Source organism: Hoplias malabaricus, chromosome Y (genome assembly GCF_029633855.1).
Source record: "Hoplias malabaricus isolate fHopMal1 chromosome Y, fHopMal1.hap1, whole genome shotgun sequence".
In the NCBI taxonomy this organism is placed as follows: domain Eukaryota; kingdom Metazoa; phylum Chordata; class Actinopteri; order Characiformes; family Erythrinidae; genus Hoplias; species Hoplias malabaricus.
The window spans coordinates 7,053,979-7,075,171 of NC_089820.1; the positions used below are offsets into that span (position 1 = coordinate 7,053,979).

General features: G+C 38.8%; 1 protein-coding gene across 1 annotated transcript; it reads left to right on the forward strand.

The window, feature by feature from the left end:
• The first annotated feature begins 1,103 nt into the window (after positions 1-1,103).
• LOC136678112 (serine protease HTRA1-like) lies at positions 1,104-21,097 on the forward strand. The gene is made up of 9 exons (XM_066655964.1): positions 1,104-1,269; positions 8,189-8,288; positions 8,575-8,779; positions 12,765-12,959; positions 14,689-14,721; positions 16,722-16,836; positions 16,938-16,995; positions 17,709-17,804; positions 19,698-21,097. Exons 1-9 carry the CDS (start codon positions 1,122-1,124, stop codon positions 19,861-19,863), a joined length of 1,116 nt encoding a protein of 371 aa, XP_066512061.1. The 5' UTR covers positions 1,104-1,121; the 3' UTR covers positions 19,864-21,097.
• The last annotated feature ends 96 nt before the right edge of the window (positions 21,098-21,193 follow it).

Here is a 21,193-nt window from a genome sequence, read left to right on the forward strand (position 1 = left end):
CCCCTTACACACTTCACAAACTCCTCAAAATTTAACACACTTCATGCACTGATCGAAGGGATACTCTCAAGTAACCCACTACAATGCGTAAGAATATTTTAGTTCAATTTATTTATGTTGTATTTGTAAGAATATTTTAGTTCAATTTATTTATGTTGTATTTATTTCTAATACTTAATACTAAAACATTATGACTTGTATTAATACTAAATATTAAATATTAATAATTAGCCTAAAGCAGCATTATATACTTAGTTCAGTTGCCTATACTGAGTATGTAATACTGATTATTAAAGCAGTACTGATTATATAGTATTGCTCATTACTTATATTAACAGTAGTGCTTTTTAATTGTTAAAGATTATTAGTAGTAATATAGTAAAATATACTCTATTAAAAGACCAATACTGTTACTATATTTTTATCTCTCTCACACACACAAACACATACAGCCTATAGTAGTATTTCTATGATATACTCTATACACTCTAAATATTTCTAATATTAGAATTAGTAGTAAATAATAAACATTCAGCTCATACACTGTGCCTATGGTGTTATGTACTGTTGTTATTACTAGGTGCTGGCCGTATTTTTATTTTCTCTGTTCAGTAGTTGTACAGTTCTGCTACACGGGCCTATACTATATTATTAGTACCCTAATAGCATTAATACTAGTGTTATTTCTTCCTCCCACAGGTCAGAAGGAGCAGTGACCGGCTGCGGAGATGATAATCTCTGTTTCACGCTTGCTCTGAAAAAAACTTTAAAACTTGAGGATTATGTGGACGAAGAAGTGGACGCTGCTCACGTGCGTCCTCGTGGCCTGCTGCAGTGGTGCGCGGCGGCCAGAGCGACGCCTACCGCGTTTGAAGGCGCGCGCCCGTTCCGCTGTAGCCTGCGCCCTGGCGTGCGATCCGTCTTTGTGTACGCACGCGCCACCGGACTCGTGCTACTTCGGGGTGGCAAGTGACCCGTGCACGTGCTGCCCGCTGTGCGCGGCCGGCGAGGGCGACGCGTGCGACAAAGGTGATGCGGACGGTGGCGACAGCGATGACGGCGGCGAGCCGCGCGCTCCCTGCGGCGAGGGGCTGAGGTGCGTGCGCGTGGGACGACGCTCGATGTGCGCATGCTCCGAACGCGGCGAGGTGTGCGGCAGCGACGGAAGGACGTACCCTAGCGCGTGCCGCCTGAAGGCGGAGAATCGGAGGGCCGCACAGAGTCGCGCGCCACCCGTACTGCTCATACAGAGGGGCGCGTGCGGTGCCGGTGAGTGAGCGTGTCATAGTTTCACTGTCCTCGTGTTTATATTTGCTGATATCATTGTAAATATCATTGTGTGTGTGTATATATATATATATATATATATATATATATATATATATATATATATATGTGCCAATTCAGCAATGGCCAATGATTGTACATTACATTTCACTATGGAAGATTGATGGACAAACTGGATTTTATGGTGAAAGCACAGTACCAACTATAAAGTTTGGTAGAAGAGGAAAAATAGTTCAGGGTGGTTTCAGAGGAGAGTTTGGGCTCTTTGCTCTTTTCAGGAGTAATGTTCATGCTGCAGCATACCACAGCATTTCTGATATGCTTTTTGGCAGTAGTTTATATTTGGTTCTTTATGCATGAACAGTGCTCCTATGCCATAGTTTGCAGTGGAGGAGCTCAGTTTGAAAGTGGACATATTATAACCATTTTCACATAAATTAACACAATTCCCTGGGGTCTGCATGTTTTGTTCAAAATACCACAAAAATCAAACACCACTGCATCAATCTCCCCCTCCTAAACGGCTCTGTTCAGAACACATCTGCTGTTGAGCATGAACCTCTGTGTTTACTTCAAACATGGGCCTAGTGCTCTTATTGGAGAGACTCAGAGGAGGAGGTGGGACAACTCTGGAATTCCTGCACTCTCTGTAAGATACAGCACAAAATCAGAAAGACTTGTTTAATCCCAGGTTTTCTGACATAGGCAGATCACAAAAAACTAACTGGATGGTTTTATTTCACAATTTGTGATTTAGTGTGTGCCCCAGATCCAAATTAATGTTCTAATGAACTCAAAAAGTGATTTTTCATAATATGTCACCTTTGAAATGTTGGCCTGCGTGCTCATTCATGAAAATTTAATTTGGTACTCAATGCCCAATAAACACTTGTCAATGTATTAGGCTATGTTAAAAAAATCAATAATAATAATAATAATAATAGTAATATTAATTAGACCATTTTCACTGATAACCAACTGTACACGTATATAGCTTTATACGAGTCTAGGTGTCAGTTCAGCCTTATCTGAGAACTGAATGCGTTAATAATTGACTATGGTATCAGCTGTGTGGTGAAACAGAAAGTCATATTTTTTTATGCATCAACTCATTTAAATAATAATTCAGCTCCTGTGGAGATTTGTCGCTGCATCTCAAACCCACTGGCAGAAAAGATAGAACTGTCTAATAATAAAGCTTCAAAAAACTCTGAGGAATATCAGGGATTTGTCTGACTATGACCCCGTGGTAAATCTTAGAGAATATGCAGCAGCTATGAGCTGTCAGAAAATGAGGAGGAACTGTGCGGAACTAATGCTGAATGATGTTGTATGAAGGGGAAGGTAATCTTTCTGCTCCAGTGTCCAGGGACAGAGACTGAGAATAAAGTCTAGATGAAGTCAGAAATGTAAAATGATAATGAACCCACAATTCAATACATATATTCATCAGAAAATAGTCAATTGTGTTTAATATCATAAGCAAAATGACACAACCCAAAACAGTTACATAACATTTAACCAAACTTTAGCATCATTTGGAATGTTAAGTGCTGTGAGTTCTTCATAATTAGCTATTAGCATATTAGTAGAATAATATGAAATTGTCAGATAATGTGTTATTCCTATGTCATGCTATTTCTATATTGAGGTGTGTTGTGTAGTCCAAGCTCCCAGAAAGGAGAGTGTTACACTGAATTTAAATGTGAATTAAATATTTAAAATATTACTCGGAACTTAATTTTATGTATGTATATATATATATATTAAAAATTCAGTTTTCAAATTCAATGTAAAACTTCCTAATGTCACATAATCATATTAAAATGAATTCATTATGTGTAATTATATTTTTAACATAGTTTAATAAAGAAGCATCAGTGGAATTTTGTTCTAGATATTATACTTAACAAATGTTTAAAGATTGAGCATTACAGCCACACAAATCTCAACTTATTTATTTATTTATTTATTTATTTGCATAATTCTCTAAATATATCAACATCTAAATATACCTTTTTAAATTACATCTTAGATTTGATTAAATGTTTCATAATAAAATTCATATTTTATACCCTTGAACATACCATAACATCTTCATGGGGAACAATCTGAAACTTTTCAGTGTCAGAGTTTAGAGTGTCATCCAAATTTCCAAAAAAGGCCCTACATAAAGAGTAAGAGGAGACTTTTATGTGCTAATGAATTTATAGCAACGCTCAAGAAGCTAGGCACAAGCATAAAACCACTGCTACATTCCAGCGTTTCTTCCGTGTGGGAAGAAATTTAACAGCCTTTCCTTTAGAATAACACTGTTCCAACAAGCCACTGACCTTGTGACAGTCAGTTTCAGAGAGAAGCATTATTTCTGAAAAATACAATAAATTCTGACGTATTCACATCACAGAAAAATTATACTTCACATATAATATGAATGCTACTGCCACAATTAATACATAATGTGTCAAATTTTCATATTGCCCTATATATCCCTCTTTATATTTATATCACTCTTTATCAGTTGATACATTTCTGGTCATACTTTATTAAGGGCTGATTGACTGATAAACAAAAAAAGAAAAATGAAGAAGAATGAACCAAACATTAAAAAGCAGGGAGTGAAACAATGAAAAACAGCAAAGACACAATGATGGAAAGAAAGAAAAAAGAATATAATGAAAAAGAACAAAAGGAAGAATAGGAAATGAAGGAAGAAGGAAGGGGACAAGGCCAGAAAAAAATGAAGAAAACAATGAAATGGAAAGGAAGAAGAAAAGTAAGTGGAAAATATAGAAGGGAGAAAGCCCCAATGAATATGGATGGGAATGAATATAAAGGAGGGAGAACAGAAAGAAACAGATGAATGTCTCTTTGGAACAGTCCTATTACTACTGTGACAAAACTGAGATAAAACATTACGAGAATTTCAGTGAAATTCCTGAATTTCTTTTGTCATTTCTTTATTTTTTGCACTCAGGAACATATTTTGTCTTACTGAACTGGAGTCAGTCAGAGTTCACTCATTCAGAATCAACAGTAGATTTATCATCAGAATAATATTTTACCTCCTACAGAAGCATTACACATTTTAAAGGCTAGTAGTTTAGATGTAGTTTCTCCTGTCTAAACTTTGCCTAAAGGTTTTGGCTGCATTCCAAGAGGTTCAGAAGTGTATGCTTCTAAAATTGGTGCCCGTGGGTCTGTTACATGCAACAAAAACACCACTGAAGCGAAAGCCTCACAACGGCTCAAGACCTACGCAGTACCAGCGACCTAAAATCTGTTAAAAATATCTAAAGCCAAGGTTTCAACAGATGTCCCAATTAATACCCTTTGTGACTTTTATGTTTAATATTAAAATTATCTCCATTTTTGTGGATTGCTAGTTTACTATACTATTTGAACACAGCAGCTGTGTGAAAATATCATGATGAATGTTCTAATAGAAATGCTCCTAAAATACTTGGAATAAATTCTTTTTACATAGACTACCACTGAAAGTGCAGAATGTTTTTTTCTGTTTCCTTTCCTGAAATAAACAATAGTTACTATTATCAGCCGATCACTACATAGCAACCATTTCAACCAACAAGTACAAATTTATCCTAAGAAAAGTGAAGGAAAAGCCCCAGCAAGTCTCAGAATAAACATGCAACAAACACGACACTGGCAAGTTCATATTTGTCTTGTTTTCTGCTTAATCCAGTTCAGGGCCAACATGGCAGCTGATCTATTTAAGCCAATCTGTGTTGTTGGTTCTATGTTTTATTCTCACCATATTCAGCAGGTTCACATTCAAATTTTACATGGAATGGATGCACCATTTTATGTGAAAAGAAATATTCCATTAGAATGCTGGCACATAAGAAAATAATTTCAGCCTCATTTTGAGATGTTACCCTGACACCATGTTGTTTTCACAAATATCACGAAGGGTAGAACACTTTTCATCCAAACAGAATGTGTGCCCAGAGCTACTTTCTATAATGGCATACTAAACAAAATATTGGGGATGGTTTTGATGTAATGTGTCCCATTATCTAAATCCAAGCCATGGTTCTGCGCTCACAAATCAACTGCTGGCCTCCAGTGGGACGTACGGTGGAACAGATTTGCGAAATAGTAAAAAAAAGTAAAAGACTGTGGATTATGGAGCATGTGTCTAAATAAATAATGAAAGGTTAGGAGATGGAGTGCAAAAAGTATAGACAGTGACAGATGAGAATGCTTGGAGTTTGGCCAAAAGCAATCCCTAGTAGCAAAGCTAATTTGCATCTATGGAAGAATTCGCTGATATGCGTTCTGTCATGTTGCATTCAGCCTAAATAAAGACAATTAAATCCAGGCGCACTTTTCTTCACCACATGCCAGAAAGCAAGTATAGATCACAAAATATTTTACAATTAAGGCAACATTGCCAGCCACCATAGCTGAGCCAAAACCTTCTGCAATATTCCACTGAATTATTCCCATGTATTCCAGAGCAAATGTTTTCTTTTTTTGATTAAAGTCCCTTAAACACCTGCTCTTCCAACATGTTATACCAAGGGTATAATAACGCTAGAACATTACTGTGAGAATTCATTGGCAGCCCAGGGAGCATTAGTGATGTCAGGTACTGATGTTGGATGATTAGTTTTGGATCTTAAATCATCCCAACTGTATCACTCAACTCAATACACTTAGAGGAGAATACTAACTGCCAACTGTGTTCCAGAAGCTAACAGACCCCTGTAGTGGCTAAAGGCAGTTGGAAACTGTCCGCAATGTTTTTAGAGAAATAAATCCATGAATACATTGACCTAATTTAGAAGAGAGAAAAGAAAAAACAAGACATCCAGCCAAAAATTTCAGTCACAGCTAGACTTTTGCTAGATTTGTGGCCTCTGATGGCATATGCTGGTGATACCGTTGGGCTCAATAGGCGGGTCACTGGTGGTGGAACTGATCTGGAAGGCAAGTAAGCAGCATTGACAAATGTTCTTATTTATTTTTTACAAAATATGTGTTGCTTCCAAATATTCGGCCACAGTAGGGACACAGTGGGCTATTTGCTGAAGCAGACATCGGCTATGCCTTTCAATAGCTGTGCTTCAATTTCTCATTTCTGCCTCTTATGAGGATCCATCAGACATTTTCGATACTGTTTACCTGCTGTGGCTGCCCCTCAGGAGGCAGCCCACCGCTCAGACCCACCACCGTCAGCTATGGCAATATAAGCAGTGCACATCAATTTAACCGCAAAAACACCTCTGACAGGCTCTTGGCGTACAGTAGGAGCTCTGGGGCTTGTGGGCACATGTTGCTTTTTTTTTTTTTTGCCCCTGAACTATATGGATCTTCTTTTTATTATGCTTGAATGTGTAAAAATGGTTTTCTTGAGAGATGTTTTGCATGCAACTTTACAATTTTTCAATCTCTGTAGTTCCTCCTTAAAGTCTCCATCATTTCTCCATAATATTACTGTTGTCCTCCTTAATATATCTGTAGTTGCTCTTTCATATCTCAGAAGTTCCTCCTTAAAATATCTGTAATTAATCCTTAATATCCCTTTAGCTCCTTCTAATTTCTTCCTTAAAATCTCAGAAATTTCTCCTTAATATTTCTACAGTACTTCTTTAATATCTCTGTAGTTTTATCTTAACATCTGTGTAGTTCCTCCTAAGTATCTCTACAGTGTCACTTTAACATATCTGTAGGTCCTCTTAATATGTAGTTTGACTACACTACAGTTCAGACTATGCTGAAGTATCATGCTGCTTAGATATTTCTCTTGAAAGAAAAGAGATTACAGGAATCTCACCCCTGTCACCTCTGGCATTTTAGTGGCAATTTCAGTAAAGTCTACCACTGTGCTCAGGTTTGCACAGAAAATAACATGCATATTTATCAATGCTCTGAATAACTTCATCATTTTTAACAGGCCACAAGTGTCTCATGTTTAATTCTTGTCTCATGCTGTTTCTCCTGAGGAGTTATACAAGGATCACCATCATGTCGCCCGAGACTCCAACAAGTAATGTTTGAGCAGTTCAGTTTTCCTTTGGGTTTCTGACCGTTGTTTCGTTGACATTTGTTTTAGAATTGCAGCTGGATATGGCTGAAATCATCCAGAAAATGTGGCTTCCGGCAAAAGAATGAATCGCATTCTTGAAGCCTTCACAGAAATACTATGTCAAGTTAAGGAAGCAGCTGACCAAGACAGATCATCAAAAAAGGCTGGAGCTTGGCTGTACAATAAGCATAGTGACAATACAATAAGCATAAATCATTTAAAAGTGTGTTTTGGAATGCTTTGACCATAAAAAAAGTCTAAACCCTACGTTCAAAACCTCAGTTGTGAATTTGTATGGCTTGTAGGCCAGGGTTGTATTGCTCAATAAAGCTTTCAAACATCCCACCCAACCATACAATATGTTCTTACTTGGTTTAGAACAAATCCTGGGACCATTTTGGCAATGTCTTTTATATTCCCAAGTGCTGATCCTCAAAGTCTCTGGTAAACTGCTGTATGTAATCAGTGGGAAAGCCTTGGAGCTACTAGATTTTTGTTACTGCAGTTTCCATCCATCTTCCTTATTTAACCCTGTAATTATTGTAGTAATAATATTATTTAATTGATAAGTTTAGTCAGCAATGGAATGGGAAAAATTCTTAAAATCCATATGAACAAATTGTTTTTCTGGGTAGATACATTTAAGGATGATCTATCAGTGGTCAAGTCCTTCAGGAGCTAAACCAAAGGCCTTACTCATAACAAAGACACATAGTGACATTAATACGAAGCACTGAACAGCACCATTTTGGGAGCATATTGTTAAATGTGAGTGAGATGCGTCATATCTAAAAATAATTAACAGCATAACTGGTTTCCATTACACTATTCCATTCTCCTCTTCAGGCTCAAAGAACCCTGGCAGCATGCGCTACAAATTCAACTTCATTGCTGACGTAGTGGACAAGATCGCACCAGCAGTCGTTCACCTAGAACTCTTCAGAAGGTAAGGACAGATTATAGTGACCAATCAGACGCAAGATTAATGGAAACCAAGTTTAGGTTTAGGCTACAGGGTTTATGGTTAGGGTTATCTTTCTTTAGGATTCAGAAAACACTACTAACGTGGCTATATAAGCTTTAGCATATCTAGTATAAGCATGCAGCCATTAAATTAGGTAACAAATATCATAGCCTCAAACATCTGGAAAAATAAAGGAATAAAATTAGTTGTTCTTTGAAATGAACACATCATGACAGTGAAACGAGTTCTGAAGGATGTGTTTACTCAGATTGCCCTACAGTGATCAAGAAGTCCCGGTGTCCAGTGGCTCTGGATTCATTGTGTCTGAAGACGGCTGGATAGTGACCAATGCACATGTTCTGTCCAACAAGCAGAGAATCAAAGTGGAGCTCAACAATGGTGTCCACTATGATGCCATCATCAAAGATGTGGATCAGAAACTAGACATCGCTCTGATCAAGATCGACTCAGAGGTGAGTTCACCTCCACAGGTGTATGTCCAAACTTTTATACACCTCTTACAATTAATAAATCCTCTAAGTAAGTATGCTTCCATTGCAGACATGGACAGCTCTGCAGAGTTTATATGATCACAGAGGAAAAGGTTAATATTGGAGGTGCTGGATGTAATAAAACTTGAGTTAGCGTAACTTAAAGTAGGCTTAAAGTCAATAAAATATTTATTTCTCTTTCGTTTTCTTTTTGATTCCATTAGTTTTAGGTCGTGGGTTCAAGTCTCGCTCCGGGTGACTGTCTGTGAGAAGTTCTCCCTGTGTTCATGTGGGTTTCTTCTGGGTGCTACAGTTTCCTCCCACGGTCCAAAAACACACATGGATTGGTGACTCAAAAGTGTCCATAGGTGTGAGTGTGTGAGTGAATTTGTGTATGTGTGTGTTGCCCTGTGAAGGACTGGCGCTTACTCAAGGATGTGTTCCTGCCTTGCACCTATTGATTCCGGGTAGGGTCCAGACCCACCGAGACCCTGAACTGGATAAGTAGTTACAAACAATAAATGAATAATGAGTAATGCTGTAATGTCACCGGACGTGGGTTAATAGACTGAGCCAAAATAGCTTTTTATGCAACCTTCACATTAGCCTTTAAAAGGGCACAGGAAAAGGAAGCAAGAGAATGGGCAGCAAATTGAGCTTGATGTGTAGGGAGATTCTTGGGCACCACATGCTTAAAGACCCCCATCTTCAAGACAGGGAAACCCGTGCAGAACACCACACCTTGTTACACACCAAGCTCAAACACACAAACATACAAAAACATAAACCCCCAAACAACATTACATCCTTCAAAATAGCCTCTAAACTAAAGGGGTGTTTACAAACGTGTGTGTGGATTTGGTCTACCCCACTCATCAACCCTGTTCACCAGCAAAATTAATAATTACCATCTTGCTCCATCCCATCTGTCTGTGAACAAAAACATTTACACAAGCTTCAAGTTCACTGAGCATTTGCCCCTCATTCGAAGCCTCTTTGCTTGGCAGATTTTGTTGTGGTGCTTTGTTTTTGTCACCACAGTCCACTGCCCTGCCATTGCTGAGAAACATCAAAGCATCTGGAAGAAACAATTCCCATGAGAGTCCAACGGATGTTCCCAGAGCCACATAAGCATGGGCCCTAGCTGCTTGAAATTAGATTGCCTTTCTCGACACGGTCAATTTGTCCCCAGACTTGTTCATTTCTGCTCTTATGAATTCATGTTTACAGCTTGTTTTTTATCCTAAATGTAGTGACAAACACATCTGTTACAGCTCCCTGTGCCCCCTGCTTTAGTAAACCTCTTATATAAAGCAAAGGACTTTTTCTGGCTTTTAAAAAAACCAGACCTCCACCACTAAGGGCTGACAAAATTGGGTTGCCAGAGCATTTGCCCTCGAATTTCAGGATTGTTTAACTGCAACTGCTAGTAACTTCCACAAACAGTAATCTATAACCTTAGGTTCTTAGATAAGCCTCCTTAAAATATGGACTATGGAATAATTAGGGCACATTTTAAAATAAATATTTTCCCAATATATTTATCTCATCTATTTCACAGTTTCAGAGATAGTGTGTTTCTTTTAGGTGATTTACTCCAAAATACAACAAAACAAACCTTATCAGTGTTGCTCAAATTTAATGTGTGCATGTGTGTGTGTGTGTGTGTGTGTGTGTGTGTGTGTGTGTGTGTAAACCGATCAACCATAACCTTATGAACACCTCCTTGTATGTACACTCACTGTCCTTTCTCTCAACTCCTTTGAAAAGACAGGAGCACTTTTTAGTTCAACAATTACAAACTGTAAGACACAGCAGTGCTTCTGGAGGTTTTACCTCCTCACTGTCACTGCTGGGCTGAGAATAGTCCACCAGTCAAAAACATCTAGCCAACAGCATCATGTGACCACTAATGAACAATTAGAGAACGACCAACACAAACTGTGCAGCAACAGATGAGCTGGGAAAATGGGAATGGTTGGTGATATTAACTTCCTGTTTGTGGCAGATGTGCAGCACCTGAAACTACGGATACTGGAAGCCTGTGCTAGCATTTCTCCTGCGGTGTTGCTATCAGTGTTTGAAGAGTGGGAGAAGAGGGTTGCATTGACAATCCAACACAATGGGCAGCACTTTGAACACATTTTATAAGTGGTCAGAAACTTGTAAATAACTCATGAAATAATAAAGTTACATAAAAGCACACCATTGTTTTTCTTGTGAAATTCCCAATAAGTTTGATGTGTCACATGACCCTCTTCCCATTGAAAAAACAAAAATTTCCAAAATGTCCGACTTCAAAATGGCCACCATGGTCACCACCCACCTTGAAAAGTTTCCACCCTCCCATATACTAATGTGCCACAAACAGGAAGTTAATATCACCAACGATTCCCATTTGATTAAGGTGTATTCATATAAATGGCCCACACTGACCCTGTACAGTGTGAAAGTGGGCAAACAAAGTATGCAGAGTAACAGATGAACTTCATTTTGTAATTGTAGAACTAAAAGTCCTCTGAGAGAATGGACAGTGTGTGTATAAACAAGGTGTAATATCATGTAAGGTCATAATGCTATGGTTTTAATTCTTAGGAAGCTATTGTGCTATTGTCCCCTAGCTGTGCTTCTCTGGATGGACAGATATGTGAAGTAGAGGCAGGTGGCCTGTATCTGAAGCCACAGTTTTCAGATACCTACAGGGCAAAGGCAGGGACTGAGCTAAGCGTCTTGCCTGAGGAGAACAGGTAATAAAGTGAGGCTGTCACTCCTCTCCACCTTAAAACGTACCTCTTCCAGGCAGGCAGGGGCAGGTCTTGAGATTACTTTCCACTTCACATCACTGAGCCTTTCAGAGATCACTGGGGGAGCCTAGATTTGCAGTGTTCCCAAGTTGTAACCTAGTTTTTTGGGAATAACAATAACACTTATTCCATCCTTGCCTGGACTACTGAATCCTTTGGCACAGATTTTGTGAACAAGATTTAATTCAAAGCTCTTTTGTCTGATGCTACAATGTGCATTGTATGTGAAAGTATGCACATTGTGTCAGAAATGCCCAAAATGATTCTGGAAGTAAGACTTCTGTCACTGATTGAATAAGGCTTTCGATCAATTTTCTAGCATTGCTGAGATGCAGTTTGGCTGAGTGTTCTCTTCATTTGAGGTCAATAAACTAAAGTAGGAGTTGGTTTAGATGAGAGAATTGGAATGTGGGTTACTTTCTTAGGAATACAGAAAGTAAATTTGTTTTTCTAGGTTGATAAAGGCAAGCAATCTATTCCAATGGTCAGGACTTGATCAGGACTTGTTTTATTCAACAAAATATAACCTAACAAATAAGTAGTTCTTAAGTTCCATCAAGAAAAATGCACTGCAAAAGCATGAGCATAATTTTTTCCCTTAATCCATTATAAATCTATTCTCATACATGTCTCGATTTGTATTGTTCCTTTTTGTATTAAATTATTCGTTCATTCATTCATTCATTATCTGTAACCCCTTATCCAATTCAGGGTCACGGTGGGTCCAGAGCCTACCTGGAATCATTGGGCGCAAGGCAGGGAATACACCCTGGAGGGGGCACCAGTCCTTCACAGGGCAACACAGACACACACATTCACTCACACCTACGGACACTTTGGAGTCACCAATCCACCTACTAACGTGTGTTTTTGGACCGTGGGAGGAAACCAGAGCACCCGGAGGAAACCCACGCGGACACGGGGAGAACACACCAACTCCTCACAGACAGTCACCCGGAGTGGGAAATGAACCCACAACCTCCAGGTCCCTAGAGCAGTGTGACTGCGACACTACCTGCTGCGCCACTGTGCCGCCCTGTATTAAATCAGTACATAGCAAATATTGATTTAATTACTGGCTCTGTGCCTGGTCCTAGACTAGGAGATGTGCTGAGCTCTTTGAGACACAGTCTAATTTCCTCTCAATTTCTTTCTGTCTATAGGAGTCACTCCCTGTGCTGTTACTGGGACGCTCCTCTGACCTTCGACCTGGAGAGTTCGTGGTTGCAGTGGGAAGCCCGTTCTCCCTCCAGAACACAGTCACCACTGGCATTATCAGCACCACCCAGAGAGGAGGCCATGAGCTGGGCCTCCACAATTCTGATATGGAGTACATCCAGACGGATGCCATTATCAATGTAAGAGCAACCTTCTGAAGGAAGTCTCAGATAGGACAGCTTAGATTTGACAGTTTACTTGTAGTCACCTTGTATCACATGAGTATATCGTATTGCGTGATCTGATTAGGTTTTGGCTTTCCAAGGTCTAGTTTGTCCCACTGGAGTGAGATACTTAAGGAATATTAGATAAGCTTTGGCCAAACCTTAGTAAGGGGTGAGAACAATTTAGTCATAATAATAAAGTCATGACCTTGACTGAATAACTTGTGGGAATAAGTTAATTAAAACCCTTACCAAAAATTATACCTAATGTGAATCTTATTTCGAATTTAAATATATTTCCAAAGTGTTTACTATTTTAACATTTCTTTGGGCTAAATTGGTCTACATTTTAGTTTAGAAAGTATATGTTATGTACGGTTATGTATTTGCTTTAAGTGCAAGAACTTTGTGTACACAACTAGTTTACACCTCAGATTTATTTATAAGTAAACACAATCCCACTTTAAATTGTAATAAATAATAATATGAATTAAGCCTGTTACAATACTCTCAAACCCAACCTGGTATCATGGTGAAAATGTACATACAGGATGAGTAAAAGTCACAGGACAACCTTTTATTGTTTTTGATATGCCACATGACCATCTTCCCACAGAAAAACTTGCCCTTGATCCAATATGGCAGCTTTCAAGATGGCGGCCATGTTCAGGCCCCTCACCCATTACTTGCAGTGGTATTTAGATAAAAGGGTGTCCTGTGCCTTTTGGGTCACCTTGTATTTTTAAAGGCTATTCCCAGTATTCGTAAAAAATAATAATTTTCAATATGTAGCAAACCCAAGTGAAAAATCAGTATTAAAAATGTCCCTTATCCTAACCATAAACCTAAAACTAACCCTAAAGTCTAAACTTAACCTGAAAATTTAACTGCTATCACTGACCAACTGCAGTTCATGTGGTTTCCTAAAGTGTTTCTTGCTCAAAGGATTATAAGTTTAGTTCAAATATACTTAGACATATCTTTATACATCACAGCCAAGTATACTTAAGTATTATTGTGTTTAGTTTATTACTGGTAGATACATAAAAATAAACTAAAATTATTCTTGCTTGTTTTTACTTAAAAAGAGTAATAATAGCATACTTTAATAAACTTTTTTTCTGTAAGGGGACATGGGAATATAATTATTTGGACAAGCAATACAAGCAAGATCATCAAATCATGGCCAGAACCTAGTAAGTTGTGGGAACAACATAAATAAATCAGCAGTGAGTTAGTAGGGTTGTGAAAATGATATATGATCATGGCCATTTGTATGCAAATAGATCCTGTTCCAATGGTTGAATAAGTTGAGGCCACGCACTTATATATTTTAACAGATGTCACCTTCTTAATCTTGCATCAGAACCGAAAGTGTCGGTACTGAGGGACACAAGAAAGACTATTAATATTCATAGGCCACTCCACAAACTTGGTAATAAATACATTCAGACTTTTTTTTTTTGATATACCAAAAATTATCATATAGATAGTCACCTTAAATCTGTAAAGCAGGGGAATAGTTTTAACTGAGCCAAGGGACAATGAGACTAGTGTTATACTGCTAGGATGTTTTGAACCAAAGCACTTAAGTGTTCTTGTGTACAGTTCATAGTGTTTGTCCTTGCTCATGAACACACTTTTATGTCTCCCCCTTGCGTGGGCTGCAATGAGCATTAAATTCAATTCAATGTCTTTCTTGCAGTATGGCAACTCGGGAGGGCCACTTGTTAACCTGGTAAGAACGTCCATGCTCTCTCTGCCTCTCTTTTCATTTCTTGTTTACTCTCTCAAGGCAATGCCCTGCTCTTGTCTTCCATTCACTGTAGTTAAAAAAAACAGACTACCCAAGGTCATATCTGGGGTTTTTATATGTACAATACACATGACTGGTTTTCTCTCTCTCTCTCTCCATTTCTCTCTCTCTCTCTCTCTCTCTCTCTCTGGTTCTGTCTCGCTTTCTCTCTATCTCAGTGTCCCTCCAGTGTCTGTTGTTTTATGTTGTTTTTGGCTCCAGACAAATGATCCTCAGTGCTTTATATTTTCCTATTGATCCTGAGAGTGAGCCTGAGGCCAGTCCTTCAGTCCAGCTTTTTCCTGCCTCAATAAAAAAGTACTTTCATTTATAGGGCAGGAGAAAGGGATGAGATATGTAAAAGCACCAGTGTTGGCAATGAAAACGATCATCAGGCACCAATAATAAACACACCAAGGCCGATGCCTTCAGATGTTATGAGATCCACAAAACCATCCAACAAACTTTGCTTTTAGAGCCGAGCTGAGTGGAATCCAAATATGTGTCAGTGACATCATTACACTCTGATGATCCTTTCTCATTTGTTACTGTTTCTTTCTACAATTCCTTTTGTGCAAACATGGGCAGTAATAGCTCACTTTAATGTGGATATTTAATGTCCCTAACACACAAACACAATAACCAAGTGTATCTCCTGTTGAATCCAATTTATCTTTTAATGTTAAATGTAATTCATTCATTCATTCATTCATTGTCTGTAGCTACTTATTCAGTTCAGGGTTGCAGTTGTTAAATTTAATGTTGAATTTAAATAATTTTAATGTTTTATAATAGCAATAGAGTGACATTCAAACTTAAAGTAGAAAGTTTCCTGTTTAAAATAAGGGTATTTAGTTATACACTTGGGAGTGGACAGAATGAGCTTAATCAGAGTGGATTAATTAATTAATTATCTGTAACCACTTACCCAGTTCAGGGTCACGGTGGGTCCAGAGCCTACCTGGAATCATTGGGAGCAAGGCGGGTATACACTCTGGAGGGGACGCCAGTCCTTCACAGGGCAACTAAAGACACAGACACTTTTGAGTCTCCAATCCACCTACCAATGTGTGTTTTTGGACTGTGGGAGGAAATGGGAGCACCCAGAGGAAACCCACACAGACACAGGGAGAACACACCAACTCCTCACAGACAGTCACCCGGAGCAGGAATCAAACCCACAACTTCCAGGTCCCTGGAGCTGTGTGACTGCGACACGACCTGCTGCACCACCATGCCGCCCAGTGGATTAATTATTTTCAATAATTCAGGAACATAATCTTACATTGTCTCATATTTGTTAGAGCAAAAGCATGGAGTGGTTCCCTTATAGAACCTAGTTCCCTTTGTTTTCCTTTAGATTTAATTTTGAATATGTTCAGGAGGGGCATGTTTACATGTGTTTGCATGTCATTATCAACGTACACCATAAAGCACATGACACAGATATGCCAAAAAGGGATATGGAAAACTGTTAACAGTATTCCAGCTAGTTCATTTATTAGCTGCAGTGGTCACATTAAGTCAGGTTTCACAGATATTAATGCTCTCTTCATATATGAATTCAAACCAGTCAAAGCACCATGGATGCATTACTGACAAACAGAAATTAACAAAAGAACAGGAACCAGTGATCTTCATTGTGTCACAGAACAAACTCACTCTTCAATAAAACAAACCCACACATGTGCACACACTACATCTTCCCCCTAAAAGAAACAACTCACTGTTTTTTAGCTGTTACAAAGGCGAAATATAAATATGTGGAAACAGCTGATAAAACTCATTATTAACGTGTATCACTGAAGGCTGTAGTTGATTCTATTAAATAAATGGACAGAACCTTGAAAAATTCTGACCAGGGCCTTGTCTGTGCCTTTCAAGGCTGTCCTCTTCCTTCACTGTGATCGCTGGTTGACTACTGTGCTTTATTGTTTTTCAAGGACGGAGACGTCATAGGCATAAACACTCTGAAGGTCACAGCGGGAATTTCATTTGCGATTCCCTCTGACCGGATACGCCAATTCCTTGCAGACTCCTATGAGAGACAAAGGATAGGTTTGTTCCGCCTGTCATTTGCATTTATTCAGAGATCAAAATGTCCACTTGTTTCCATTCAGACTGACCAAACAGGCCTTTGTTTTGTGATCTGACTGCAGGAAGGACACAGCCCAAAAAAAGATATATAGGCGTGCGGATGTTTCAGCTGACCCCAGCGTAAGTTCCCTTTCAGTTTGTTCTTCTGTGTATGATATTTGAGCTATAGTTGAATTGAATTTTAACTTGTCTGTGTGATCCGCAGCTCATATGATGGAAATGAAATTGGTAAAATATATTTTGAAATCTTTTATTCAATATAGTCTTTACAACAGCAATAAAAAAACTCATTTGTCCTGGATGAGATTTTCAAATCAAACCTACAATTTATCTTCAAACGTTTGTAGACAGCCTTTTAAATTTGTGAATTTAAATTCTACTTTTAAGACACAGGTCTTAAAAGTAGACCTGTGTCTACTTTTCTCAAGTATCTCATGGTGAATGGACCAACTGAAATGCTCCAAAGTTTCATGGAATATTTTTTTTTACACTGACTTCCATTGAAATAAGTTTTTTCTTCTCCTATAAAGTTACTATTTTGGAGTATTTTTCTATGGATAGTGGATGACTTTGGGAGTATAAGAACAACAAAGCTTGGCCTATTTATGTAATACTACAGAGAAAAGTCTGACATGGCTAGTGCTGGGAGGAAGGCACCTGGCTTAGAATGCATTTATATTCATACCATGGTCTCATAATACTGACTTTCTTTCATCACTAGGCACCAGCCAAACAAACTGACAGTAGCTTTCATTTGCTCCAAACCAAACATGCATTTCTGTACCAACGGACTGCTATAGTTTTTTCATCCTTATTTATTTCTTGTTTTACAGTTTGATCAGGGAGCTGAGGGAGAGGGAGAGTGATTTCCCAGAAGTGAGTTCAGGAGTGTACGTCTACGAAGTGATACCTGGAACCGCTGCCTCGAGGTAAGGAAACAAGTCCAGGCTCAGGTCTCTACTCTTGGTTCCCCACTCTCCCAGTGCCAGAGGCAGCACTCATACCTCCACACCCCACCTCATCACATGATTTATGTCCTACCACGTGCTGCAGGGTGTTTCTACCTCATGTTTCTATCGTGGAGCATTCCTCTGAGGCGCCTCTTTCCACTGCAATAATGTGTCACACACCGCAGGCCAGTTTGGCAACGTGTGAGGAAGTAAGCGTGAACCTGAGGACTCGTATGGTCCTCCAAGACTTGGATGACTTCAAATGGTGCAGTCGTCCATTATACCATTAAGTCCAAAGATTGTAATCTACTCCAGAATCTTTTCTTCAAGCTAGAAATCATAGCCACTACTACAGATGGGAGAAGGGATAGGTCTGTTTAGAGGTAACAGTATCAACGAGGGCAGCATGGTGGTGCAGCAGGTAGTGTTGCAGTCACACAGCTCCAGGGACCTAGAGGTTGTGGGTTCAAGTCCTGCTCCGGGTGACTGTCTGTGAGGAGTTGGTGATTTGCTCCGGTTTCCTCCCACAGTCCAAAAACACATGTGGATTGGCGTGTGTGTATGTGTTGCCCTGTGAAGGACTGGCGCCCCCTCCAGGGTGTGGCCAATGATTCCAGGTAGGCTCTGGACCCACCGCGACCCTGAACTGGATAAGTGTTTACAGATAATGAAGTATCAACGAGATACCAAATGATTATCTCTGTAGATAAGTCTAAATATGAATCTGGATCACTATTCATATTTAATAATAACCTCAGTGTTTTTGTTCATTGCCCATTTTGTCAGCTCTGCTTAGCATACATTTGCATTTTGTAGTTCTGCAATTATCGACTACAATCCATCGGTTGCTCTGCATACTTCATTAGTCAACTAGACCCAGTTTATTAATAGTCAAGACCTCCTGTAGACCCACACAGAGCAGGGATTTTTGAGTGGTGGGTCATTCTCAGTGCCACAGCGACACTGATGTGGTGTTGGTGATGTTAGTGTGTGTTGTGCAGGTCTGAGAGGACTCATTAAATGGACAGAGTCCAGTAAAAGCAAGGAGGACACTTATATTCTAATTAATCAGCATTTATTGCCAAATATATTACAGATCTAAGGCATTTGTCTTGGGGTCAATATATACATGTATAACAATATTTAAGGGGAAAAAAAGTAAATAATGAAAAAATATACAAAAGAAGGCCAGAACTGCTGTAAAATCTACAGAGGTAACCTCAGGGGATTCTACACCTTCAGATTTAGAACTACATCTTTGACTGTAATCGAGGTTCAGGTGATTATCGTTAACAGTGATATTAAATTAGTAAGATTAGTAACTCGAATTCATATTAAATAATTATACAAAGATAGCAGTTACAGCACACCATCCAAACTAAATACACACAAGGACACAGCTGTTTAAACAGCTGTCGTTTAACAGTGGCTGGCTAGCTGATGTGGAAGATTTGTGGCAAAAAAACAAATAATCTCAATCGGTGCATGTGTTTATTTACAGTCAGTAGGGAGGGAATGGTAAATGGTCTGTGGATAGACACTGATTAAATGATTGTTTTCTCCAGTGGGACAGTTCAGTGCTGCTTTTTAAAGGCCCGTCCCTTCAGAGGTCACACAATCTCAGTCTCAAATTTCCCCAATGTTAACTTAGCCACGGAATCTATTCACCCAGCAATTCTGCACCAAATGGCATTGAAACTGGCAAAAGTCCAAAAATGTCTGTACAGTGCAGATGGTTCCACAGTAGGATCTGGGATACAGCAAAAAATATGAAACCCTTAAACTGACTCCAAGGAAACTGTTACTAATTTTTCCAAAACTTTCCACAGGTGTCTTGATGTCTGTTTTTATTGTTTTTTTTTTTCTTCTAAGGGCTGGACTTATGAACTATGATGTGATCATAAGCATTAATGGGCAGCTGGTCCAGACCACAGATGACGTGAGCAGCGCTGTTAAATCCGGGGAGCCACTGTCCTTTTTGGTCCGGCGCAATAATGAAGACATCCTGCTGACCATTTTCCCTGGAGAACTGGAATAAAGCTGTATGTTAAGTGGTAGGAAAGACATACCACAACGTGTCCCAAGCAAACAGCGGGTACTGTGTGCTACAGTGGTGTACAGATACAAGGGCATTGTTTAAAGGCCAACATATGAGAAGGAGATCTAAATTGAATTCATGCATACAAGTTAATACTTATTATCCTGCAGTTTTATTGCAGCTCTTGTCCAAACCATTTATTTTCCTATTCAGATAGTTGTAGACCCAGTCAATACTTTTAAGTCAAGATGGAGTGGGGTTTGTGATCCAGAGCTAATCATTTAATATTTGAACTGTCATCAAATCCTTATAATGATATTCCATCATCTAATGTAAAGCATGTGACAAAGAAGTAGAGGTTGTTACTGTAAGGAGAAAGAGTGAGGGTCTAAAAACTGTTGGCTATTTAGTGTACTTAGCATTAGCGATACCTCAATCATATTCATACACAACATCAAATATTAGAGCTGAAACAAACAAAACAATGTAAAAAAAACTGTCCCTAAATAATCACCCATAAAAACTGACTTCCTCCTTCAGAATACATGACCAGAAAAGGCGGTCTCTTGTTTTAAACCAAGAAATATTGCTTTAAAGTGTAATGTGGCACTCAAAACCATGAGTGGCCAAGTTTACCTGTAAACAGATATTGTCCTGGGGTGTATAACACAACACATGAAGCCTATCCAAGAACATAGCCAAGGTACCTTCCTATTGGACAGTCATCAGCTTTGGGCTTCTGTGATTGAGCTAACTCTTGAGTTTGTAGTTTTTGCCTTTTGGAATACACCCAGTTTTGTTTAGTGTCCCTTTAAATGAACTCTGACAAGTCTCTGCTAGCTTTCACACTGTGTTTTATGTGTTGGGTTACCATAGTGTATATTATTATAAAAGCGTATTATCAAATGTGTGTATAATATTCCATTTTCATCAAATGACTCCAGTTTTACTGTTATTGTATCCATATCTAAAACGTTTGAAATAACAAGGGGGAACGTTTGGGGCTGTTTTATAGAAGTCTGGTACTAAAGGCAATCACATGAACATATGGAGTTTTACATTATTACGTCAGCTTTTCCGATTACATGCAAAAGGCATTTAAAGACTGGCAACTCCTTTGGAGTCTCAATTCCAAATGCACTGTTTGTTTTTTGCGGTGCTGTTTTTATCGTGCTGTAATAAATTTGATTTTCCACACCCGGCTGGAATGAAACAGCCTGACCAGCTGCTGCTTTCAGAAAATAAATAAATAAATAAAACTCTTCCCACCAGCACATATCAGACAAGCTGCAGGATTTCTTTTATCAGAATATTAGTTTTAAAATATGCT

Coding starts and splice junctions, on each gene's coding strand:
- LOC136678112 (XM_066655964.1), top strand. CDS start 1,122: ATGTGCGCATGCTCCGAACGCGGCGAGGTGTGCGGCAGCGACGGAAGG. Junction 14,722..16,721: donor GAGGGCCACTTGTTAACCTG/GTAAGAACGTCC, acceptor TTGTTTTTCAAG/GACGGAGACGTCATAGGCAT. Junction 16,996..17,708: donor ATGTTTCAGCTGACCCCAGC/GTAAGTTCCCTT, acceptor CTTGTTTTACAG/TTTGATCAGGGAGCTGAGGG.